The sequence below is a fragment of the Vanessa atalanta genome, chromosome 10, assembly GCF_905147765.1.
Source record: "Vanessa atalanta chromosome 10, ilVanAtal1.2, whole genome shotgun sequence".
Lineage (NCBI taxonomy): Eukaryota > Metazoa > Arthropoda > Insecta > Lepidoptera > Nymphalidae > Vanessa > Vanessa atalanta.
Genome location: NC_061880.1, coordinates 11,720,732 through 11,748,717, shown reverse-complemented (window position 1 = coordinate 11,748,717; position 27,986 = coordinate 11,720,732). Strand labels below are relative to the sequence as shown.

General features: G+C 31.2%; 1 protein-coding gene across 1 annotated transcript; it reads right to left on the bottom strand.

Annotated features, from left to right (window-relative positions):
• On the bottom strand, positions 1-27,003 carry LOC125066941. The gene is made up of 11 exons (XM_047675271.1): positions 26,860-27,003; positions 21,284-21,345; positions 3,890-3,977; positions 3,646-3,750; positions 3,380-3,519; positions 2,631-2,870; positions 1,755-2,069; positions 1,583-1,679; positions 776-897; positions 366-437; positions 1-203 (listed from the first exon to the last, which is right to left on the bottom strand). The coding sequence occupies exons 2-11, from the start codon at positions 21,338-21,340 to the stop codon at positions 78-80; spliced, it is 1,362 nt and encodes a 453-aa protein (XP_047531227.1). The 5' UTR covers positions 21,341-21,345; positions 26,860-27,003; the 3' UTR covers positions 1-77.
• Positions 27,004-27,986: the final 983 nt, after the last annotated feature.

The window sequence follows — 27,986 nt, the reverse complement described above, 5'->3', positions numbered from 1 at the left end:
CGTAAAAAAAAATACTTATATTGCACTTCAATAGGCGATAATATCATATACAATTACAACTTCACCTCAAATGTGTCTTAATTAACTGCTTCAGATGCCTCTGGATTCTCCTCTTGAATAACAATTACTTGTTTATTAGCTCGTCTTCTTGCATGAGGTCCACGCCTAGACCTTACCGGTTCGACTGTTCCATCCTCAGCTACCTGAAAAATAAATAATCTCTAGAGTATACTCATATTATGTTATAACATTATTATACTGACAATGATATAAACTTTACTGTTTAAAAAAGTACTTAATAAAATTAATTTAAAAAAATAATGTAAGTTTCGGTATATTATCAAGAAAAAAATATCTGAACTCACCTGAACAGTTTTCTTATTCGCAACATTATTCTCTAGAAATTTATTAACAGCACCGAGTGTGTTGATGGGTATCTAAAAAATAAATATAATTTTACAAGTACTGATACATATTGTTAAATAAATTGTCGGCGTCATGTGGCCGATATGAAGGATACAATTATAAATATATTTTTGGTATGAAAGTACTTACTTCGATTTACTCAGTTAATCTTCCTATTCGAAAAATATTTATATAATAATAAAAATCCAAGTTAAATATTATTATTGAAATAAATAAATTAAATATTACCTTGTTCAGATGTTCTTTATAAAAAAAAAAAAAAGAAAAATTTTAATTTGTAAAATTAATACGTATAGTTAAGAAGAACAGTAATTATTAGTAAGTGAAGTATTGTTAGTTGTGAACTTACAGCTAAAATATCGTCAAAGAATTTTGATGCACTCGGTGTTTCAACAGAGACATGAGCTGATGAGGAAGAAGATGATGATGATGACAGTGATGGATCGTTTGAAAGGGATTTCGTGTCTGACTCTGAAAAATTACAGAAAGATTTATTAGACATTTTACACCTAACAATGTATTTAAGCAATTAATTTTTTAACTTAAAAAAGAAACACGAAGAACAGATAGTGGTGTAATAAAAAAGTTAAACATTATGACTAGTCGATATGAGTGAATTATTTATGTTTGAAAGTTAATTTGTTCATAAGCAAGCAACAGATTAATAAAGGACTTTGTTAGAATTGAAATATTCATAAAGTATAAAAAGAAATAAGAATGCCATGAAATGATAAAAACATCATTAGAATTAAGGGAGAAGAGAAGGCGCCAAGATAATCCGTAGCGGTTAGTTAACCGCAGGTCGGTATCGGGCCGTAAAAAGGGAATAAAAATATTTTTTCCTTAACCTTTCTGCGACTTAAAGCGACCTCGGAAATTTAAATGAAAATGTTTCTTCCCTTGTTTCACTCCTATTTCGTAATAAAACAGATTGTCTGTATTTTTGTTAAAGAATTACTTCCTTCAAAAGGATTTTATGGTTAATATAACAAGGGTTTCGTTTTCTATTTATTTCTCTATACAATTATAATATATTTATTAAACTTCAAAAGATAGCCGACTATTAAAATTAAATAAAACCAATAATACCCAATTTATTACATTTTTAAACATGTTTAAATACTTTTTTACATTGCTCATTTTTAAAAATAGCCACCTGCTTGTACTGTTGCACTCTTTTGCACAGAAATATTAGTATTAGCCGCCGTGTTTCCTAGAAAATTACCAACAGCCTTTAGTGTTGATATAGGAATCTGAAATCAGAAAAAATAATTACCTTTATGCTTGCCACATAATAACTTTAGACATTAAAGAACTGAATTACTTACATTAAATATGTCTGCAAAGAAATTAGGATTTCTTTGAAAAGTTACTTGTTTTGTATATACATGGCTGCCTCCTGCTCCACCATTAAAACCTCCTTCTACCGCGGCACCAGCATTAGCAGATGATTCAGCATCGGCATCTATTCTTTTTTGAATCTGTGGCTCTACATTTTTATATACAGTCGGTCCAACAATATCTCCCTGACCTCCAATATATCCGCCAAGGAAAGCCGTTTTGCGGAAATGATGCCGACGGGGCTTATAATGCGTATGTACTATTTCTTTTTCAACGACTTTTGTTTTGGGTTCAACATAAACCTGTAAATATTAGTATAAAAATCATTATAAAATCCAATATTTTTAGACTAATAGCTTTGGACATAATTTTATCTATATTGAAAAATATATATTATAGTGTTACGTGCACGGATTAAACTGAAACCTCTAGCTGTTTCCGCTTTTGACGATTGTTCACAGCGTGGGTCTTTTTGTAATATTTTTACTTAAGAAAAAACATAGATTTCAGGTAATGTGTATAACAAAGGTTAGCACGTGGTGTATGGCTACTATAAACCATTTTCTATAATCGATTTAACGAGTTTCGTTCAAAAAAATCTGTCTTTAAAATGGGCTTCAACGTGAATGTTATTTACGTTAATTATGTTGCAAGCTGTCTTAAAGCCTTTAGTGCACTTTCACTGGAAGAGAACAAACCTGAGATAAAGGATAATCAATAAAATGTTGCGGTACTAGCCGTGACTGCTGATTAATACCTGCTGTAAACGCCACATTAAAAATGGAATTTATAAAAACTTGGAAATCATCTATTAAGTTGATCCCTTGGCTCGTTCCACTAACCGGATTCCATACATTACTCACTTCTTTAACGATGACTGGTTGTACGTTTTCATGGATAACTTTTTTTTCGATTTCAGTCTTAACTTCTGTGTGCACTTCAGGTGCTTTTGGCAGAGGTTGTACTTCATTGAGAGAATCAAAATTAAACTCTGTATGAATTTTTTTGTGTACTGGTTTCACATGAACGGGATGTAATGGAACGACATCCTGAGTGCCGGAAAATAAAATTTCTGATGTTCCTCCTGCTGAAGATTCACCTGCCTGCAACAGAGAGAATACAAATTTGAATGTCTTTAAATGCAGTTAACCAAACATAAAAGCATTACAGAAGTGATATCTACAGTGAAACATATAAGCAAAAGATTGAACATTCACATGCAAATCATACGTATGATGCTTAACATAGCTCGTTGTGTAAATAATAAAAAAAAACATTCTATTATATCTACATGCACAAAGTTGCATATATTAGATTATTTTACCTTGACTAGCTGATAAAATCGGGAGATTCAGTCTGCTGACATACAAAATAAGAAATAATGGGCACAAATATTTTAAGAAATGTATTTATTTGATAAGTATGAGTATTCCTTTCATCAGATTTGACATGAATAACTAAATGATTACACTAAGAGAATCTCAACCATTTCAAAGAGAAACAAAATCTATTCAGGTTTCCTCTTGTGTTGTCGTTTAGCTTTTTCCATTTCTTTTCTCTTTTGTTTTTCTTCCTTTCGTCTTTTTCGGATCTCACTCAGATTGTCACCTACCATTCCTGAAGCCGCATAACGGTTGCCAGCTTGAGCTGAAGCATATCCTGCTCCTGCTGCATTTTCAGAGTTGACTCCTCCAGCGAGGCCAGCTGATGCCTTGATGTTTCCACCAGCAGTTGCCCCCGCATACAGGCCACCTGAACACAAATCCTAACTTTACAACTAACCCAAAAGAAACTTTTTGTATTAATGTTTTTAACGCCTCTTAGTTTGCACAATTTACACTTAAATTATATTATTACGAATATACTTTATATTTGTACCTGATGTTCCTCCATTTTCACTTGCTACTCCACCGAGACCAGCTCTTGCAGATTGACCGTGAGGGGTACCAGCCTCAGCGTACAGTCCACCGGCAGCACCACCACCTATTGTTTCAAATAAATAAATAAAAACGTTTAGTATTTATTGGATTACAAGATTCTTACAATATTATAAATAAAATAGAAATAAGTTTAAGGAGCTTGTTGTATCAGAAATAACAATTAGCATTGATTTTCAGCTTACCTAATAAGCCACCGAGGCCAACACCAGCATGATAACCACCAAAGTTGACTCCTAACTTTCCTTCCTTGAATGTTATGAATTGTGGTGCCTGAAACAAAAGGAGACATGTTCAATAAAACTATTAGCAGTGACCTTGGGATAACGTACATAAATATCGTATAGTTTTTAAAAAGACTTAATTTTTACACTCGACGTTAGTAAACAAGAGTCATTCATCCCGTTTTTATAAAACCCCTAAAACACAAATGTTTGATTCATTTCGTTATGAACGATTGTAATTAAAATTATATAATCAGAATCACAAAAATAAATTTTCTAGTTGTTTTTATCATGACAACGTCAATATAACCGAAAAATAGTCATACACATACATTACGACGAGACAGAAAATCACGCTACAAAAAAAAACTCCTAAAAAACTAACCATGAACGAGTTGATTCATATGAAATTTTTGTACCAATATATTATCCCGGAATTATAAACACAAATTTAATAATTAATTAATATATAATTATACTACTCTCACAACTGAACATGAAACAAAATACCTATAATAATCATAAAAATCAGAAGGATTACTGGTTGTCCCAATCAGACAAAACATATATCTCTATATTATAGGATTATATAAGATAAATTTATTTTTACAATCATTTTGTATTTCATTATTAAAGCTAACAAATATTATTTATTTTATAATTATTGCATATTTATATTATAAAAACTCATTTTATTAACGTTCAATTCAACTATTTATAACGTTAAGTTACGTTGGAATTTTCCATAAATTACGATGCGAAATAAATTAATCCGTCAGTATTGCTTTTATGTCGTGTCATTAAATAAACATTTCATAAAATTATTAGTATTAAATTGATCACTATATAATATTCAACAAGTACAAAATACGTTAATTACAAGTATGATTAAAGGTGATTAAAAACATGTTTTTTGATTTTAGATAATACTATAATTTGGTGCTGAAAGGGCAAATATCAATGAACCTTTTTTTAGCAGAATAACAAAAATGAAATCATATTCTTAATGTTATTGTTTATGCTCCAGTTGAAGCTACTTACAATTATGAATAATGAAAACTCAAAGACACGAATTCTGAAATTAGATTGTTTTTAATGTTCTAATGAGTCTTTTTTGCGGCGTAAGGAAAAGAGCCGCAAGGAATGGAAACTCGGACATATATTTTTTTTTAATTTTATATTTCGAACTAACTTTCACTAATTGAAAAAGCGTGTTTTGGCATTTATTGCTTTTCTTCCTTACATGCCTATTATTTTTTTAATGCTATCATACCACATAATTTAAATAGGAATACAATTTTTTCTATATCAAATATTTGTTATATTACACATGTTTACTATTTTTTCTTTATTTTATTCCAACGATCTCCTTAAGTACTTAATAAAATAAAAAATAAAAGATTTATATTTTATAATAAAAAAAAAACAATCTTACGATAGATAAACTCAAATATTATGAACAATTTTGTACATCCAATTTTGTTGTATTCTAGTACCTAATTTAAATTACCAATTATTAACAAAAACGGTATTTCCCTCATCATACTTTAAATGAATCACTCATTTAAACCAGGATATCTTTATACGTAACCAATTTACAATAATCTATACTAATATTATAAATACGAAAGCAACTTTGTCTGTCCATAAGTTGTTCTTTCACGTCAAAACCTCTGTACCGAATGTAATTAAACTTGGTGTGAAGCAAGCTGGAATTCCAAGGAAGGAGATAGACTATTTATACCTAACACCTTACGTCCAATCCCTAAAAAGCAAGCTATATAAGCAAAGATCAATAACACCTTGCGTAGCCGCATGGGTATTAGCCCTGAAGGCTCTAATTATTTTATTTGGTAATTATAACCGACTTTCTTGTCTTACTTGCAGAAGAAATAAAATCTCTTGGGAGCAAGAGTCGTTCCAATTCGGTGATTTTCTGTTTCTTATATGCTTTACGAGTATTGCGCGATTCCATAATTATAGAAGACGTAAATATAAGTTCAGAATCACATCATCCTAAGAGAAATTAGCTCGTTCATAAAATTCATATTGTTACATGAAATAATTTGCATTTTTATCTGGAGATATTATACGCATCGTCGTTTTAGGAAAATTGTTATATATTAATATCTAGAGGAATGTTTTGAAACTTCTATAGGTATATGAATGCAGATAAGTTGTTTTTTTTATTAAGTATCACATCAAAGATATAGCCAGTGTTTAGAATGCCTACATCTAGGCAAGCACCAATTTTCATGTGCTCAATTTATGTTTGTAATTTTTGTCACCTACGCTGTTAAAGGATTGAGGAGGATACACATGTGCCTAATTTCAATGAAATTCTGCCACATGTGTATCGAACCCTTAATCCTCTTAATCTTCACTTTAAAAAGGAAAGGAGGCCTACCCCTTTTCTACCCCTATCCTGTATATACCCCAACAATAGTATATATGGGACGCCAATTTTATTTTACATCAAAGTGCAATTTTAAAATGTCATTTCGAGAAAAATATAGCAGTTGCGTCCTTTTAGACTATATTTATTTTGGGAATGAGAACTCGTAGGCAAAAGTAAAAAATAATAGTCGATACGCCTTTTTTTCCGAATTCAATATTTGCAATTCAATATTGCAAAAATCATCAGAGGTTCTCTTTTAGTTTTGACAGCACTATTGTAGATAAAAAACTTAAAAAAAAACCAGACTCTTTTACATAGTCTCCTTTCATGTTTTTATTAATTTACAAAATTAGTTTTAAGAGAGAAACAAATGAAGAAACTTAATTACCTGACCGATTTTGGTCACGGTAAACTCAAGAGAGACTAGATAACTACGCAGAACGTATTATAGTGTATACAAATGTATACACTTCCAACTTTCTTGGTAGTAGGGCTATATAATAAGTAAACCCGTCTGGGTACGTACCACCCACTCATCAGATATTGTGCCGCCAAACAGCCAACATAAGAAAAAAAAAACTTCTAGAATTCGGGCTGTTACGTCTTAACGTTAATTTTTTATCGACGTGCATTAGTATGAGTAAATAACGCGTGTGTTTATATAGTGTGCGTGAAACAAATTAGTTGTTAAGTTTAAAGAAAAATATAATTAAATGTGTATGATCTCGCCTTCTTGAGTGAATAGATCTTAGATATCTATATGTATTTATTGTATAAATATATACATTATACACATATAATATATACATTATACATATATATATATATATATATACATATACATTCACTATTTACAATATACATAGTAATTATTATAATTAAGTTACTTATAATCAATTTACCATTTAAAATGTTAAAAAACTATTAATAAATCTTATTATTCATTAAAAGAATACTTTTTTTTTACAAAAAGATACCTGGAATTAGGCACAGGTTCCATCACAAGACTGATTGAATAATAATTGTGAATACGATAATTGTAAATGTGTTTATTTGAAAAAAACAATATTTTCAAACTATTCTCATATTTTTAATAATAATAATATTATTTTAATTAAATAATAGAGCCAATCATTTGTCAATCGTTCGAATAAATACTACTTTACATTTAAGTAGAACAAGTTATTACAAGTAACTCATTGCTTATCAACATTATAATTACGTCAAACTGACATTACTCACTTGGGAAACACAAAATATATTTATTAATAATAGGTAATCGTTTTTTAATTGATTTTGAAATTTTATCGAGTAAAGTATTCTATGATTTATTTTATTTTGTATAAACTTAACTCGTAATTATTGCGAACGTCGAATGCGAACCGGCGCGGCGCGGTGGTTTTCTATTTATGGGTATAAAAAGAAATCGTAACTCACTAAGTTTTTTTACGCTCTATTGTTAATCTCTAATTGTGCAAATTGAACGTCATAATGTATGTTTTAATACAATGGTATAAAAAAATTTGAAAATGCTGTAGAATTGCGCTTTACCATTAAAGCTATTATTTCTTAATCCGGGATTTCCGTTATCAATAGATACCAAAAAATCAAATGCTTTGCCGTTGATAATACTGTAATTTATTTAAATTATGATTCGCACACTATTCGATAGGATTAAAAATATGCATAAATAAAGTAATATAATTGTCATACATTTTTTATCTTCACTTTGTCAAACAAATACAATAATTGCAAAAAGAATGTTGGCACCTATTGATAGTAATGCCACCATTTTTTTATATTTTTTGAATCAAAGTCATTATATTTATTAATGTCCGATTATTAAGAAATATTAGCTTTCCGCCGTAATGTATAATGTATGTACTAATTTGTATTGAAAATATATTGATAGAGAAATTATTAACGTTACTATAAATAGTTATTTTTTTAAACATATTTAACGAAATATTATTTGCGCGTTTTAACCGCAAAACTACAAATTTCAACACATCCCTATGCAATAGGATATTCAATAGTCGGAGGATTTGTTCATCAGTAATAATTGTATAGCGTGATTACTCGTACTTAATATTGTGTAAGTTTGAACAAAGACAGTGATGTAAAAGGTCGGGGTCAATCTACCATGCAAACAAAAGCAATTTAGCACTCGTTTAGTATTTTTTTTTTCTAATATATATGATCCGGGTAGCTTAATGACACGTAGCCGGCTAGTGCAGGAAAAATTAACTGCACTATCCGCCTTCGGCATGCCGGCCCGCGAGATGCCTCTTCACGGCTCTTTTAAAGGAACCCAGGTTATATGAGGAGGGTAACACGTGTGCTGGTAGAGAATTAAAGAAAACAATTGCCAAATTTATTCGTGGTCGGTGGAATTTATGTAACCTTGTGAATGAAAGGGGAACCAGTAATTAGAGAGAATAATTCCTCAGAGCACTCACCGTGATACAGTCGATAAGAAACACTCAGCGTCGCGATCGATCTATTCGTAACGCAGATTTAATATTGTGCATAAGACAAATGAAATATAAATACGTAAATTAATAAACCACTCAATAATACAGTTATATACTTAGGTAGTATTTTACATTCACACGATGAAAAAATAAAACCACGATGAAGAGATAATAGAAAGGATTACCGGCGGTAAATTACCTTCAAATTACAATTAAAAAAAAAAGAAATACATACAATTCCAATAAAGGAACAAACATAAAGTAATTAAGCAAATAGTAAATCATGGTGGTAGAATTTTGTCCAATCCCGTCTGAGTAGGTATTCACACACTAACGCGAAACAGCAATTTTAAATAAATAATATATTCTTGTTGTGTTCCGCCTTGATGGGCGAGAGAGCCAGTTTTACTCCAGGCACAAGGGATATAACATCTTAGTTACCACATTATTTGTTACAACGCCAATATATACGGTCGGTGATGATCACCATCTGGTGGCCCAATAATAGACCAAGAGTAAAAACAACAATAATAAAATAATTAATTTTATTTTTCAATGGCAGTATAGTGTAAACATTTTTACATTATTTTTATATTGTTTTAATCGCTTCTGGTATTAATAATCTTTTCTTATAACAAGAAACAAAAAATAAATATTTTTTAGTATATCAAAGGATTATGTTTTAAACTTAACCACTAATCTCAATTAATATGAAAATATTTACAAGATAAATTCACTGTCGAAAGATTTAATGGTGACAGTAAATCAACGGTTCTTACATCTAAAGTGACATGTCAAAATTAACAAAATATTTGCTATATATAAAAAAAAAGTGCTTATTCTGACGTCTATTCAACTATACGCATGTTTTCAATTCAATATTATAATATAAATAAATTTAAATATTTATAATATTAATAAATCCAAGGTTAACAGATTTAAGACGTAAGTACAGATACGATGACGTAGTATACTTCGCTCAAATACAGTTGCAATGTTCACGTATAAACAAACATGTCAGATTTAACGCTTTAAATGTTTGCTAAAGTCAACGTAGAAAAAGTCATCTAACAAATTTTCTATGAAAAGTAATAATGACATAAGAAGCTCTTTTAACTTAATATTAAATTAGAATAAATAAAATACATCATACATCGTACATTCATTCATCATTCACACCTTCAACTCGCTTTCTTGCTTTAAGATACGTTGCTTTAAACGCCGTCGAAATTTATAACTTAAAAAAATAACTCAACATCTATCTACCTCATTCATAATGACATTAATATATATTTATATTAAGGGTTGATTTTGTAATTGTAATGATAATGGTGACGTAAAGTACAACAAAAAATTAAATGGTACTTTGAATGCAGAGAAAACGAATACAATAATTTCATATACATCATAATTTTATGTTGTTGTAGCGGGTGCTTACCTAAAAGTCTACAAATAAAACGCAATGGTCATCACCAGGTAACCTTCAAGCAGCTTATTTGCGATTGGATTTATGTAAGCTGTATGGTGAAGAGATAAGCTAGAGTATTACAACCAGCCATCAAATGTCCTATCAGCTCAAGTATTTAAGGATACTTTCAATACTTTTGAAACGGCACTTCAATATTTTTGCTTTGATTGTTCAATAGGATGCGCTTAACAAATATACCCTTAGCCTCTTACAACACCAACGGATTGATATCAAGGGGGATCTTTGAACCAGTCTTCCTTCGCTTAAGCCAAGATCAGTTCATTGTACGCACATTTGAGGCCGCGATGGGTTATATCATCACGGTATCATTTTCTCTATATTTTTCCTTGCTTTTCGTTCATTAATGGAAATAAAAATCAAATTCTAAGTTATTCATTGACTTAACATATTATACAATGATTTAGTTTACCTTTAAATAACGTATTTATTAATATTTCTTTTATTCGTGTTTACAATTGCCGTGTACACATGTTTAGGAATGTAATCTAGCTCAAATTGTGAAGTCCGTAATTTTAATGTATGTTCAGATTGTATTCTGTTTTATTTATATTTATATTATATTATATTATATTATATTATATTATATTATATTATATTATATTATATTATATTATATTATATTATATTATATTATATTATATTATATTATATTATATTATATTATATTATATTATATTATATTATATTATATTATATTATATTATATTATATTATATTATATTATTTATTTATTCATAGATACACATCTATGAATAAATAAATAAATAAATAAACAATTAATGAAGCAAAGTAGGCAGTTGATAGAAAATATATATAAGGTAATAATATTAAGTATGGATAATTGTTTGTTTCCTAAAAAAATAAATGATTCAAAACGTTTGTAGGAAGTACATAAAAACGAAATCGTCGTATCCTGCCTACCCTCAAACATGCGACTTAAGTCGCAAAACTATTATATTAATACCTTATTTGTTATGAATACAAATTACTTCAAGAAACACTTGCTGTATATATTTAAAAGCCAAGATTGCACTGTGGCTAAAACAAAAGCGTTTTAACCGATGATCGTGGGTTCAATACTGGGTAACCATCACTGAGTTCTTATAGTTAAAGTTTATCTTGTGCATTGTTGCCACATGTATGTTAATTTGGAGCGTGGTGAAAGATGAACTAACCCATCTCCTCAAAAGCGGAGCACTATGACCATTGTAACAATTACAGGCTGTTATAAATAACTCTGCAAATAATTACTTCTAGAGGCGGATTAAAGGGCTTTAAGCGGCCTAAGGAACTCAAACCGAATCCCTCCCACCCAAAGGCTTGTGAGTTATTCCGTGACAAATCTTAAAGTGAACTTGATAATTATTACTCTAATTAAAATTTATACGCAAGCATTTAATATAATAAAACTAAAATAAAATATTTTGTGCTTGTTAATATTTGTCTAAACTCAACAGGCTTAAGCCCCCCAAACATATATATATCCGTATATTTTATTGAAACTATAGCAATATTAACATGCAAACATCTACATAAAAAAACATATATATTTTTTGTCTACCGGTATTGAGTATGTAAAAACAACTCCTTGTAATTAGCCATTTAAACACAGTTTATAATTTATTCTTAGTCAGTGTTAACCTTGCGTTTATTAAACACGAAACTTATATTTAAGTTGACGTGATATTATCACTACAATTCTAGTGGTAATAAAATTAAATTCGAACTAGTTCAAGACCTGACTTCTCGGTCTTGGTCGTTTTATCCTTAACGTGCATTGATTTCTAATCAGGTTATTAACGCGTTCCGTATATTACGTACATCGTCGTCTAACTAGTTGGTCTAGTTGTTAACTTATATGGCCCGTGATTCTGAGTTCTCGGGTTCAAGTCCTGAGTCGTGTTGAATAATAGCTGTTGTTGTTCGGAAAAAGCTAGAAGAAATTTTGTTCTCGTACCTCGGAAAGCTGTTACGTTGTTGAGGTACTACCCGTCGTTTGATACCGTCAAAAAACAATATTTAGTACGGTTGTGTGCTGATTTAAAGAGAGAATGAGTCCATGTAACGACAGGTACAAAGCGCATAACATCTTATCCCTAACCTAAGCTATTGAACGTTGGTGTCGCCTTGGCTATATCAGGAATGGTTAATATTTCTTATAGCACCATGTCTATTGGCGTTAGTGAGCAGTAACTATAAACAAATAATGTGTGAACTCCAATCATATCATTCAATGAATCATGGTAGTAAAGGAATAGAGAGTATTCTTATGTTTGTTCACACACTTGTACAGTCACATATATATATATATATATATATATGTATATGTGACGAGACACTACATCAGTTTGTTACGTACATTTTTTTTTAGTAAAATAAGTATTATGATTATCATAAATACTTATTGTGATCTAACCATATGCGTAACATTATACGTTTCCATGACCTACAGTCATACACAATTACGCGATATAATTACTTTGTGTAACACGTAATACACGAATGGAAAATATTAAGGTTTTTTAAGTAGAAGAACCTGCGCTACGATATTAAAATTTTATCGAATGCTTTAGTAATTCTTACTTATTCCTTTATGCGTTTTGTTATTTACCTAACGAACTTTGTTTCTGTAGATGAAACCTTTCATGGTATTAAAAACTCTTCCTATTAACCTACGGAGTTGATATCTTTTATATTCGTTCAGTATCAATGACAATGCATTTTTAAGCTATATATATAACTAAATATATTATGTATATGTGTAAGAATGAGATGGCAAAGTGGACAAAACGCGAGCATCTTAACCGATCATTGCGGGTTCAATCGTCGACAAGCACTGAAATTTCATGTGCTTAAATTGTATTTATAATTGATCTAGTGATCGGTTGTGATGGAACACATTTACAATTATAATTTCAATGAAATACTTCCATATGTGTATCCAAGAACCTGCTTTGCTCCAAACCTCAAAAAGGGCGAGCAGGTCCTAGCCAGCACTGGGACATTTACAGATTACACGTTACTTTACTTTTATTGAACAAATAACTAATACGTTAGCAAACTTAGAACTGCTCTGTAACTACAAGTGACCACATTGTTTTGTTAAAGTATGAAGGGTGCTTCAAACTGAAACACATCAATACGAAGTTTTGCTTATTTATTTGCTATTCCTTTTTATAGATGGTAGGTAGGGTAGGTCCCTAGTGTACATGCACGAATCCCTACCACCAAAAAATCTATAGTATATATTTAAATTTTCTCGTAACTTCAAAAACACAATGCATTATTATTTCAAGCGTCAATTAACATCAAAAGTTTTTTTTTTTATTTTTCGAAAAAGTTTATAAAATTAACAAAGAAAGTATTATTAAGTAATTTATTTTGATGACGAATGAGAATCTGTTAAAATTAAAAATACAACAATGTCCCAATTGTCTTTCGCGACTTTAATAGCACTCGAACATGCGATGTTGCAATCAGAATTATGATTCTATAGATCGCAGCGACAACTCGTAAGTGTTAATGTTATATTTAATGTTTTTAAATTAAAACTTAATGCGGATATAATGTTAGTTTAAAGAAGTTATACCGAGTAAGTATTTAAAAGGCAATTAGTTGACAATAACAGATTTTTGATGTTTTTCGTCAACGAGTACGAACATGCGGGTAAACTAGGTGCACAATAAATTGCACTACCACACCCAACACTCACATCCACACTCACACTCACACACACAACATGGTCTGAGTCGCCTAATTTGTTTTTGTATTCAATTTTAATTTCTTTTTTTTAATATTTAGCTTTTGTTATTTTTAATTCATTGTTTTGTTATTACTTTTACATGTTATCTATCAAAACTCTGTGTTGCTTCTTCTATTAACTAACATTAAGTTTGCATAATTCATTGGAAAACAGTAATCGGCTCTATTCTCTGTATACTGTATTTTATGTTTACATTTTTTTATAATATGCTGTTGTTTTCCTGAAATATATAAATAAATAAATATTATTTTTTGTTTTCCAGTAGGTTCGTACCGGATTGAACCGCATTTAGAATCATTTGTACCTCAAAGGGGAGAGAGATATAGATTGCAAAAATATGGCTAAGTGTAAACAATTATTATATTTTTTAGATTCCATACTTGTACGATTGTTCTGTGTATGATAAATTGTATAATTTGTGTTCTTGTGTGTAAAATGATGATAGAAACCGAATACTCAGCGGTACAAACGGGTGCAGGTTACAAACGAATGGTACCTAAAAATAAATCGTATACCCTTTACTGAACAATTTTTCGCAACCCATATATAACCCATAACGTTCAAAAAACCCTTACAACATCAGTTGCAAACGATACTATCGAATGGAACTCATGAATGTTGCTTGACCGATGAAATGACTGAAATCTTATTTTTCGTTAAGTACGCACGTAATTTATTCACTGGGCTATCGAAATATTTATTCTGAAGATATTTTATGGTTGAATAATTATTAAAACACCAGACAGACATACATTGGACAATCCTACTATTTGGTAAGTAAAATAAATTAACGGGAATTCTCATTCAAAGAAGTATGTGTTAAGTAATTAAATATAATAATTTCATTTATTTCGTAATGAAACATTTTTGAACATGACTTTGTTTATATATCTAGTAATAAAAACATAGTCAATCATAAGATAGTTACTAAACAAAGTATAAAATTAGAGCCGTGAGTACAGTAAGCCTTAAATGTCATACTGCTGAGCGAAGGTTCTCAGTTTGAGGAGAAGTTTTGGATCATATTCCACCACGCTACTCCAATGCTTATTGGTTGTACACATATGGTAGAATTTTATTGCAATTTTTCACATGCAGGTTTCCTCACGATGTTTTCCTTCAGCGCCGCTCATTAAACAGTCTATGTCAATGAAATCAGTTCCCTCAAAAGTACAAATAGTCGAAATAACGCCTGAGTAAATTAAGAAATAACGCAAACAAACTTAAACAATCAGTATATGAACTAAACACAAAGTTCAAATAATTAATATGATATAATAACAGGTTTCGCGTGCGCAAATAATTTGAACTAAATGGACGACATAACTATTTGCTTTGCCCATCACTAGGCGATTGAATATTTATTTAAGCTACAAAATTTATTACCTAAGGACTAAATTTCGTGTAACTTAGGAAGAAACAATTTACAATTATATTATTATTAACCTTTTTATTTTATCGTTAAGCTCTAGGTTATGGAATGCTGATCAAAGTCAGCTAAACTAATTTCACTTTTATCTGAATGGTCATTGGTCTAAAGAAGCTGATGACGAGATAGACAGCCAATGAAAATTCAGGTCAAAGCTAAAATGGACTGGACATAAACAGGACGTAAGTCTTTCAATTTGAACGAGCAACGTTATTTATTAGGATGAGCTGGACATATTCCACGTTGATGAGAAACCTAGTTTTACCAAAACAAGGATAGAACTCCTCGATAGATAACGTTACGGAAATAGGAATAGTTAAGCCATACATTTCGAGAGCATTTTTGGCACAGATCTTAATAATTTTTCACATAATATGTCTTCTTCATCAAAGCCTTTGAACGAGATATATAATAATTATTTGTCATTTTTCATAAATATTTGAAATTTTGTTATTTTGCGAAAGTTAAAAAATTATAAATTTCGATACCCATACTAAATATATTATTAATTATGTTGTAAACTAAACAGTGTAATTCAAATCTAAGACTAATTTTTAAACCTTGACAATTCGACGATGATGATTTTGAATATTAACATCTACGTAAGTGCGAAAAAATGATTTATGTAATATTACATATAATACACATTGGCTTAGTATATCGCCCACGAACATAAATAACATGGGCATCACTCGTTCCTTAAATATTTAATGCCTTATCGCTTCTAAAATTGAATTCTATCCATCCTTTACATCGAAACATTAGCTGCTCCGCGCGGACTTAACTTTATTGATGCGCTTCTGATTGTTGGTAGTGGAAGGATAGTTTTCTGCCTTTTTGGATCAGTGGCTAATTATAAGGCCGCAGTTCCCAAGGTCCTAGGTTCAAACTCAAGGCTAAGCCGATAATATGTACACTCTCGTGCCTCGGAAATCATGGTAAGCCGTTAATCCTGCACCTAATTCTTTCCAGTTGTATCGGATTTGTCGTTCCATCGGAATAAGAGAGAGAGAGAATAGAGAGTGCACTTGTGTTTGCGCACATATTATATGTTATTTTTATATGTGATGACCTCCGTGGTCGAGTGGTGTGTACACCGGTTTTCATGGGTACGCCACTCCATGGTCCCGGGTTTGATTGCGGCCTAGTCGATGTGGAAAAAGTTTATTAGTTTTCTATGTTGTCTTGGGTCTGGGTGTTTGTGGTACCATCGTTACTTCTGGTTTCCCATAACACAAGTGCTTTAGCTACTTACATTGAAATCAGAGTAATGTATGTGATGTTGTCTAATATTTATTATTATTTATTATGTGGTCTTTAATATATCCTGCATAGTTGTTTGGTCTCCTTTGCGATTGGCCTCAGTAGCCGAAATTATTGAGGACAACATCATCATTATCAACCTTTCCCATGGCTACATAAATGCCTCGTGACTTAACAGAATTTCAAGTAGGAAGTAACTCTATTTTTGAAGGAATATCCATGAGGCATTACTATCGAGAAATATCTGAACTCATCAACAAAACCTATATTTTAAAATTTATTAGTCGCTATACATATTTTTTTAATTGCGGATATTATAGGAAATATTATGTAGAAACAAGATTTTTGGGTTAGGGTTCAATGCCCGCGTGATCACATGCGCAACTATCTTGATCGCACCGTGTATCCCTTGATCGTAGAGACGCTAGTAGAGCGTTAAGAGGCCCACATCGAAACCCAGAGTTGCAAGATTTGTACGTAAAGCCATGCTCTTTCTCAATAAGTAAGCTACTTATATCATATATATATATATATATATATATATATATACATATATATCTAGAATCTAGATGGATTGTCGCACTACAAAAGAACTAAAACAAACGAGCCAGCTTTATTATTTTGATGTGCGTGACAGCTACGCTGACACTCGCTACACGCCCTACCATGTGCGTATCTTTAGTGGCCAACCGTTAGCCAATAATTTTTTCGACGCGTTCTCTGCTTTGTCAGTCTTTCTAGACATACAAATAAGCAAAAATAGGGTATTTAAATAGACTCAATTTTATAAATTATCTTTATAAATTAAATTTTTTTTTTTGGGATAAGTTATGTTCGATACAAATGGTTATTTAAAACGATTGATATTAAACACATGTGATGTTAATTGATAGTTATAAAAACACGAAATAACACTCAGGCTACGAACACATTACATAAGGATATTTTAATATAATGTAAACAATTTAAAATTAGCATTATGCATGCAATCCGCGTTTGTTATACTACCATCAACATTCATAAAATCCATGAATAATTTGATTATTATTCAATTAATGTGTTCTACAAAATATGTTTTATTTACGAGCACGTGAGAGGAATAAACTTATATTTAATTAGTGACATCCCGAACGGAACTCGTAAGTGTTGAATATTAATTACAAGTCGGCAGTATTTATACAAGAAGGTTGTACAAATTTAAGTTTGTTAATTAACGGTGAACCTCAGTAATGGTAGCCGTCAACGCTGAATTGATGGTTCAAAGTTGGGCAATTGGTCGAGTAGTTTTTAAATTGATGGCGTTAATTTTAGTTAATTACTTGGTGGTAGGGCTTTGTGCAAGCCCATCTGGGTAGGTACCACCCAGTCATCAGATATTCTACCGCCAAATAATAGTACACTGTATTGTTGTGTTCCGGTTAGAAAGGTGAGTGAGCCAGTGTAATCACAGGCACAAGGGACATAACATCTTAGTTTCCAAGGTTGGTGGCGCATGGGTGATGTAAGAAATGGTTAATATTTCTTACAGCGCCTTTGTCTATGGGCGGTGGTGACCACTAACCATCAGGTGGCCCATATGCTCGTCCGCCAACAAATGCCATATAAAATAATAATAATAATAATGATGACAGCAGACATTCTCAACACTTTACGTGATAGAAAACGATTATAGACGTCATATTAATTACTTTGTTACTGAGTAGTTAATGTTCTGTCCATGATAGTACTATGTGGTTCATATTATTGTAGTGCACAAATGAGATTTATATTCCTTCACCTTAAATTATAAGACAAAAGCTGATGGAACCAATACAATTTTCCAGTAATGCGAAAGATTTTTACTTGGTGGTAGGACTTTGTGCAAGCCCATCTGGGTAGGTACCAACCCCTCATCAGAAATTCTACCGCTATATAGTACTCGGTATAGTTGTGTTCCAGTTTGAAGGGTGAGTTAGTCAGTATATCTACATAACATCTTAAAGTCCAAGGTTGGTGGCGTTTTAGAGATTTAAGTGATGTTAATATTATCTAGGGGCAATAGTGACCGCTTACCATCAGGGGGCCCATTATCTCGTCCACCTACTTATATCATAAAAAACGACGCATTTTTGATAATACGGATCCAAAATTAATGATTAAAGAGTTAGTACTCTTGTTTTTGTATTCACTTTTGTCACTTTACTATCATGTTACACACGCTCCAGGATGTATGTGTGTTATATGTAATTTTTTAGTCTGATAATCTGACAGTAAATCTAACTCGACCACAAACAGTTTAGGCATGAGTGTGTAAGCATTAGCAACTTCGAAACTGACAATGCTGAGAATTATTCCAACCCAAGGAACTATAACTGCCATACTTGGATGATTCCTAGTTGATGGATCGAATACACTAGATCTCGGGATCAACAGCCTTATAAGCTAAACCAGAGAGGCAGAAAGGAAAATATTTAAAATAAAACAAAAAAGTACCTACGTACTTAATTATTGAACTAATGAGCGATAATGAAATCGCTAATGATGTGAGAACAATTAGGAAATTCTTGCCACTTTAACTTGTTATGTAATATTGCTTCATACAAACATTATTTTTTTATAACACTCCTTAATATTTTTTTTACTAATCTATACATCTCCTTTGTGCCATCAACTTTGAGAATTATGTCTAAAGACCTGTAGTTACACAGACTCACTCACCCTTCACACAATACTAAGTACTTCGTTTGCCTGTGGAATATATTACAATTCTTGCATAAATTCCTTCCATAAATTTATGTAATGTATGGGAGTATTAAAATATTGGTAACATATCATACATATTATTATTTTTTAAAACATAGGTTGGACGAGCATATGGGCCACCTGATGGTAAGTAGTCACCACTGCCCATAGACAATGGCTCAAATTTTAACCATTCCTTACATCGCCAATGCGCCACCAACCTTGGGAACTAAGATATTATGTTTCTTGTGCCAGTAGTTACACTGGCTCACTCACCCTTCAAACCGGAACACAACAATACTAAGTACTCTTGTTTAGCGGATATCATTGTTCATCGAATATAGAATATCTGATGGTACCTACCCAGACAGGCTTGTACAAAGCCTTACAACCAAATCAAATGAAAACTTATTAAATGTCAAATTAAACACTGCCAAAAATAAAAAATAAAATGAGTATTTTTCATTATAATATGATACTGGTGTCTTCTCTCATAACCCGATAGGAGAGTAAATCCAACATGAACGAAAAGAGTTTGAGCGCATGACCGACGGCTTTTCGTACTATTATTAGTAGCTTGTTCTAAAAAAGTATCGCCACAAAAAAAAAGTTATCTTTATATGGGCCTGATCCGAGGTTAAACCGAAGAACTCAGAATTTTGTAAGCTAAAATCCATTGAGGAAGTCAATTATATGAACCATACAAAAATACTTCGCGAACGTATTTTACATAAAGAACTTGATAATGAAAGTATTAAATGAAACGATTCTCGTTTGAAACGATTAAATTGAGTCAAAGTTTTGTCCCAATCGTTAAGAAATCTTTTGTTTCTTAAATTCAATATAAACGATGCCACTTTTTCAGGAGCCCGAGGCTTCAATTTCACCTTTTATTAAAATAAATTGTGTTAATTTTTTCAAGATATCGTAGTTTTTATTCAAAGGGTTAAGTTATTTTTGTGTAAAATCTTAATAACTTTAATTGTATTAAGTAAGTAATTGTAATAAGATGGATGTTTATTGATTTTTAGACCGACAATTTCCATCTGATGTTAAATGGTCACCATCGTCCATTGATTGGCGCTGTAAGAAATATTCAGTATCCCTTACATCATCAATGTGACACAACTTTAAGAACTAAAATCTTACGACTAAGATATCGCAATCACCCTTCAAACCGTAACACAACAATACCAATTGCTGTATGGCGCTAAATTATATGAGTGGGTGGCATAAAGCCCACCAAGTAAAAGTAGTACCGGCACGGTAAAAGAATATATCTGTCACCTATATACTGACTTAGAAAATATTCGATTTTAAAAGTAATAGCCGGTAAATTTTAAATCTCCCAAAGAGGTTTAATGTAAATATATTTCAGGTAATAAAAATAGTAATAAGTACTATAAAGTAACTATAAAAGTGTTTTTGAGTTGTTAACAAATTTATATGTTTTTTTTTTTTTTTTATATAATACAATGTTTATCACTTGTGACTCAAAGTATACACGTGAATCCTTACTGAAGATGACAAGTTTTAATATAGAGAATCACCACTGATCCTCCATGTGTTAATAATTCATTTACTGCCAGTAACAAAAACGTCGTGAGGCTTTCATTTGACACATACGACTCTGACACATTGGATTAAAGTTGTTGAATATTCCTAGACATTTATTCCGTATTTTCTCGATGTTGTTTGTATAAAATACAAATTTGTTACAAGACATACATATACTTCGGAAACAAGATAAAATAAACGCAGATACTTGCAGGCGAGATAATGTAAATTACATGAGAATTTAAACAATAAAATACTTACGGAGTTTGCGTACGATACGAACACCGCCAGCAGCATAAATGTTATTGATCTTCCCATTTCGACTGAAAAAGAAAAAGATTTAATAAACTTAACTTAATATTTATGTTATGATTTTTTTTAAGAAACTTCTCGAAGTATAATTACTTTATACCCTGTGCATGATAGCTTCATCTTTTTGACAGATGTAAATTTTTCTGATCGACATAACTTTGCAATGACGAACACATTATTTTCTTTTTTTTTTTAATTTAATGATTTTAATATTTGTAAAAATATTAAAAAACTACATATAATACAAAAGTTCCTAAAGATTCAAGCATTATCCGAAAATTTTAAGACTTTTTCTATTGTATATTATTGCTTCAAAGTAAAATTTAAATAGAAACACTGAAAATAATAGACGCTTGTACAATGTTACATCGGTCGGACGGTAGGGACGCGAATAACAGGCAGTAACTGCTACAAATATCGATTACAAAAATCCTTATTAAAGATCATTGTTAAGTTATTATTGCTTGGGATTGGGGTCTCTTTAGCTAGTGGTTGGGGTCTTTTTAGCTGGTATAACTCTTTTTAGATCAATAAGTTAAAAAAAAATTAATTATAATTTGAATTACGCATTCCACCGTTCCATCGACTGTTATATGTTATATTTTCTGTTTCTCATCACTAGCCCGTCTGTCAAAACGATCAAGCTAACTTGAACAGAGTATAATGATAACGATGATGATATAATATGGCACAATAGACTTGGTGGTACGGCTTTGAATGGTGAGTGAGCCAGTGTAACTATAATTTCAAGGGACATAACATATGTTCAAGGTTGGTATTGCATTGTTGTTATAAATAATTAATAATATTTCTTAAAGACTCTTCCTACTTTATAATGTCTATCAGCACTGTTAATCATTTACCATCAGACGAGACAATGGCAGACCGTCTATAGAAAAATAAAAAATAAAAAAATAAATACAATACTTAATTAATAAATCTTTGTATTGTTTATTTTCCGTACCGTTTTACACTTAAGAAGTATAATAATAAACGATGCAATATATTAATGTTTTGCATTTAAATAATAAAACCAAGTACAACGTTATTTATTATAAAATAAGATATATAATAGGTACTTAATATAAAAGTTTTTACCAAACCGATACTTTTAAATATTTGGACATTCAATTAAGCCCCAAACCAAGGTCACGATATACCACGCACAAACATAATATATATATCAGCCAGCATGTAAATTTCCCACTGCTGGGCTAAACCCGCCTTTGAGGAGGTTTGGAGCATATTCTACCACTGCTCCAATGCGGTTCGGTGAATACACATGTGGTAGAATTTCGTTGAAATTACACACATTCAAGTTTCCTCACGATGTTTTCCTTCAACGCCGAGCACGAGATGAATTATAAACAGAAATTAAGCTAATGCAAATTCAGTGATGCCTGGGTTTGTACCTGCAATCATCGGTTAAGATGCACGCGTTCTAACCACTGGGCCATTTCGGCACTTTTATGATATTTATCTAAGAGTGCAAATATCTTAAATTATACGCGCACGCTCTCCGTAACCGTATCTTTTGAGTTGGTTACCTCAATGTAGTGTCGTCACGTCGCACTCAACCTTTCACTAAAAACTTACGTCACAGTTTATAGTGAGTTCTCGCCGTAAGTAAGAAAAGTATATTTGTTACGTTATTACAATAATAACTTGTATGACTAGCTCGACTAAAGTGAAAATATTACAATTAACACTTAAAAAACTGATTTTGTTTGTATTGGCGCGTCTTGGGGGTAAAACCGAATCGTATGCCGTGACATATGACAGCATCTCTATTACACCGTCATACATCTTTTATGTTATTGCTTATAATAAATAAATATTGGACAACATCACATACATTACTCTGATCCAAATTTAAGTAGCTAAAGCACTTGTGTTATGGAAAATCAGACGTAACGACGGTACCACAAACACCCAGACCAAAGACAACATAGAAAACTTATGAACTTTTTCTACATCGACACGTCCGAGAATCAAACCTCGGAGTGGCGTACCCATGAAAACCGGTGTACACACTACTCGACCATGGAGGTCGTCAATAAAAATAATACATGCTTCTTTGTTGTAAACATACTTATTTGATTGTGTGTTTCAATTAATTTTACTACAAATTATTTTTCGGTTAATTTTCATTCTAAATTATTGTACTAAACATCAATTTCGATGTTTCATAGAGCATCCCGTATATACGGGTGTTTGCTGTCATATGTAATTCCATGTCATATATGTTTATACAAGAATGTGGATGAATCAGCTAGAACGATATAGATTCATTCATTGAACATGAAAACATTATGCAGCTCCCATATCGTCGAGTTAAGTTACCCTATTCTACTTTGCCAGATTATTGTGTGAGAAATATATGAAGATGAATGTTAAAAGTAAGTCTTTTTCCGGGGAAAGGGGCGCGGGAGGGAGGTTGTAGGCATATATTCCGGGTATAAAAGTGAACTATGTACGTTTGTAGCACGATTATATGTATTTTAGACCTTGTTATTTCATTTTAATCCACTAATTCTAGCGTGATTGTGCAATAATCTGTCGCATACATAATATATGTAAGATTTATACAGAAATACAAAATCAGTCCGGTACTATATCTCGTATAGTATTGTAGAAGTTGTCATTTATATTAATTCATTCACATTCAAAACATAAATCTCGTGAATCACTATCAAGGAACTAGCATACAAGCAACAAATAGAATAATTAATGAAAATTTAAACTCATTAAGTGTACTACATTATTTACATTACATAGTATAAAACAAAGTCGTTTACCGCTGTCTGTCCCTATGTATGCTTAGATCTTTGAAATTACACAGTTGATTTTGATGCGGTTTTTTTTTAATAGATAAACTGATTCAAGAGGAAGGTTCATATGTATAATACATGCACAATATAGTAGAGAAACACTGATAATTTTAGAGGTTTAATATTGTAAATAAACACATTTTTTGCGCTTACATTCCTAATGCTGTTTCAACCCTACAAGATAGATCAAAATAATGTATAAGTACTACAGTATTGTACACCTTAAAAAGGTCTTCAAAAAAGTCCGCAATTGTATATGTCTATCTCTCAAGGGTAACCGCAATAACTATTTTTAATTTTTTACGAGAAATAACGGCTTATTTACGAAGCAATCGCTGAATCTTTATCCAATTAAGTACTAACTAACTACTTAAATACATTGTGCATTTAATATAGATCAATATGGCCTTTTACAGCATGTAATTTAAATGAATATTTTCGAAGATATTACAGATTTAAATCGCAGGGACATAGCGGTTTGTATTGTCTAACAACTGAAAAACTGTGAACATTATAAGACATTCTGTAGTATAGTGTCAGCACTGCACCCGTGCGGAGTCGGGGCGGGACGCTAGCAATATATAAACGTATAAATGTCCTTGAGATAAAGCCTGCTTCCCTTTAAGGAGAAGGCTTGGATATTAATCCACTACACTACTCTGATGCGGGTTGGTGAATATGATTGTGTGCATAATATTTAATATAAAAAAATAAGTAAATAAAAACACAGCGCTAACCAGATTTGAACCCGCAATCGTCAGATAATAACCACGCATTACAACTACATGTGCACACATATTATAAAATTACAAAATTGTATTTCCCGCTGTTATACTCTATGTGCGTTATTACATACGACGGCATATTTACGAAACGAAACTGGTTTAATCGCGACAATGCAATCAAAATAATCAACATTTCGGTAATATTACACAGGCCGCCATCGTGGTCACGATTCAGCGACTGAATTAAAATTAAATTTCGGACCCTCGTTACATGTAATGTAAACAATTTATATTATATATAGATTAGTAATGAAATATTATCATAGACGACCTCCGTGGTCGAGTAGTGTGTACACCGGTTTTCATGGGTACGCCACTCCGAGATCCCGGGTTCGAGTATCGTTACTTCTGATTTTCCATAACACAAGTGATTTAGCTACTTATATTGGGATCAGAGTAATGTATGTAATATTTGCCAATATGTATTATTATTTATTATTCTGTATCCCATATACATATTAGTTTAATTGTTTTAATATTAAGCTTATTAGAGGTTCGAATTTGTACAGAGCAAATAATATTAGGGATATAAATATTTAATTAGCCGGAAAGTTATTCCATAATAAGTTTACTTGGTAAAAGGGCTTTAAGCAAGTCTGTCTTCGTAAGTACCACCCATTATTGTTATAATCCAACGCCAAACAACAATAAACAGTATTGTTGTTTTCTGGCTTGAAGAGTGAATGAGCCAGTGTATCTACAAACACAAGTAACACATTTGTGTTGCAAGGAATACTTAATATTACGGCTCATAGCTATGGACAGCGGTCACCACATACCATCAGGTGGCTCATTTACACGCATACCTAGACTATAAAAAGCAACATCTCGCGGTGAAAAACATCGGAATCATCAAAAATTGTGACGCATGTATCCAACCTGTATTAGTGCAACGTTACAAAACAAAGTAACGGATTAAACTCTAACCCTTACAATGGAATAACATGTACCTAACTCATAATAATTGTCTTATAATTAAATACAGACGAAAATAAAAATATAATAGTCAAATAGAATACGAAAATAAATAAAGAAATCAGCTTAGAAGGGATTATTGAAAGTTCCTAATTAAATGGTGGGTGTTTAAAGGGGTCACTTAGTATGAATTTATACTAATGAAGAATTTATATTAAAAAGCAAATCGAAACGAAAGTAACAATAGTTATAAATAAGAAATATTTTTTTTATGGCAAAGATCAGTCACCTCTGCTCATAGACATTGGTGCCGTATGAAATTTTATACATATTTCAAGTAACCAAAGCGCCACCAACCTTGAGAATTGCGATGCTCTATCCCTTGTGTCTGTTGTTACACTGGCTCATTCACCCTTCAAACCGGTACACGACAATACTAAGTATAGCTGCTTAGCGGTAGGTTATAAGGCCTACCACTGAGTTATATATAACAAACATATTATAATATATAAACTAAAATATATATTCAAATGTTTAATATTTTAGCTCTATGACGTATTACTGTTTGTATGAGTCTTTCATAAGACATGTATGGAGATATTAATATAGCAGTATTATTTCAATTGTTCACTATTCATCAGATATCATTGTGATCAAGCCTTTGACAGCTCCTGACTGGAATTCAAAATTAATCTATTGTTTTTGCTAGATTGCCTTACAATAGTTCTATCGCGATTGTTCTTTGTAATTAAGATCAAAGGATATTTCGTAATTCAGATAATAATAATAGTTTATAAGGAAAATTTCTTAAACAGCATTATGAACTAAAACAAAGAAAATAAACGACATTTTTTTTTTAAAAAACTTTAAACTATTTCATATCAAACACACTCCTAAAACATTAAAATACTTACAATAAATTGAGATCTAATAAATTGTAAAGTCAATGAACTTATTCACATGACAGTAAGTAAATAAAAAAAAACCAATTTACCTGAATACAATATAGCACTAATTATAACTTTAACAGATTTATTATCATCGGTTCGAAATTCAAATCAAAAAAAAAAAACGCGAATCGTGATAAAATTACTTCGCTTGACGCACAGTCGCGTGCGCAGACGAAGGCTTTGATTTACAAACTAAGGTAAGAGACCAAACCATTCTCCTAGTGGCATGACTAGCGTACCAGTAACCGGTAAAACATGCTACAATTACAACACAATAGCTCATAAGGTTCACATTAACAACACTATAAAACTAATTACTTATAATAGTTGGTAAATAAATAATTTATTGCACAAATACAAACTTTTTGGAATGTAATTTGAAATAATTTATTTTTAAATTTGAATAAAATTAAACGATTATAATGGGAAATGAAAATAAAACAAGCGGCAAATTTTTTAACGACATAATAAATATGTTTTTACATTGTGGTCATAGCTCGTTTTATTTTATCAAATATTTTGCGTTAGAAAGTATTTTTAATGAGAATGTATGTTATAAGCAACTGTTATTTTGTGTCCCTGAAAAATGTATTCAAATCAAATCGAATGTACTTTATTCAAGTAAACTTTACAATAAAGCGTCTTAATTTTAACTCTACCATTGTTTTGGAAAGCAGTCTCTAGTGAGAAAAAACGGCGAGAAACTCATGGTTGCTCTTTTCAAATTAAACCAGACTTATAATGATGTTAGTATTCACAATGATTGTTCAATCAGTCCTGTGCTGGAACCCGAGCCTAAATCCAGCCGTTTTTTCCAAAAAGTATTCTCTTAATGAATATTAAGATTTAGGCACTATTTAAGTTTTTTAAATGTAAGTAAGTAAGTAAATCTTTATTTGGGACATAAATATTTGACAAACATTGAAGACAAGAAACAAAATATAATAAAACTATAATATAAGTAGGTACAAAAAAATAACATAAAAAAAAAACTAAAACAAAACAAAAGTATAAAAAAAGAAAAATATGCAAATCATACTTAGAACCAAAGACTTAATTAAAAAAAAAATAATAATAACAAAAAAAAGTACTGCTTATGTCCCAAAAAGGTATGCCACTCAGCATAACCTAGGAAATACCTAGAAACTGGTTTTCAGTGGCAGCCAATGGT

What these genes read in the sequence shown, in the direction of transcription:
- LOC125066941 (XM_047675271.1), bottom strand. Translation starts at nt 21,340, where the DNA reads ATGGGAAGATCAATAACATTTATGCTGCTGGCGGTGTTCGTATCGTAC. An exon ending in AACCAGTCATCGTTAAAGAA is followed by an intron (nt 2,070 to 2,630) that starts GTGAGTAATGTA and finishes TAATATTTACAG; the next exon opens with GTTTATGTTGAACCCAAAAC. An exon ending in TCTTTGACGATATTTTAGCT is followed by an intron (nt 438 to 775) that starts GTAAGTTCACAA and finishes TTTATTTTTTAG; the next exon opens with ATACCCATCAACACACTCGG.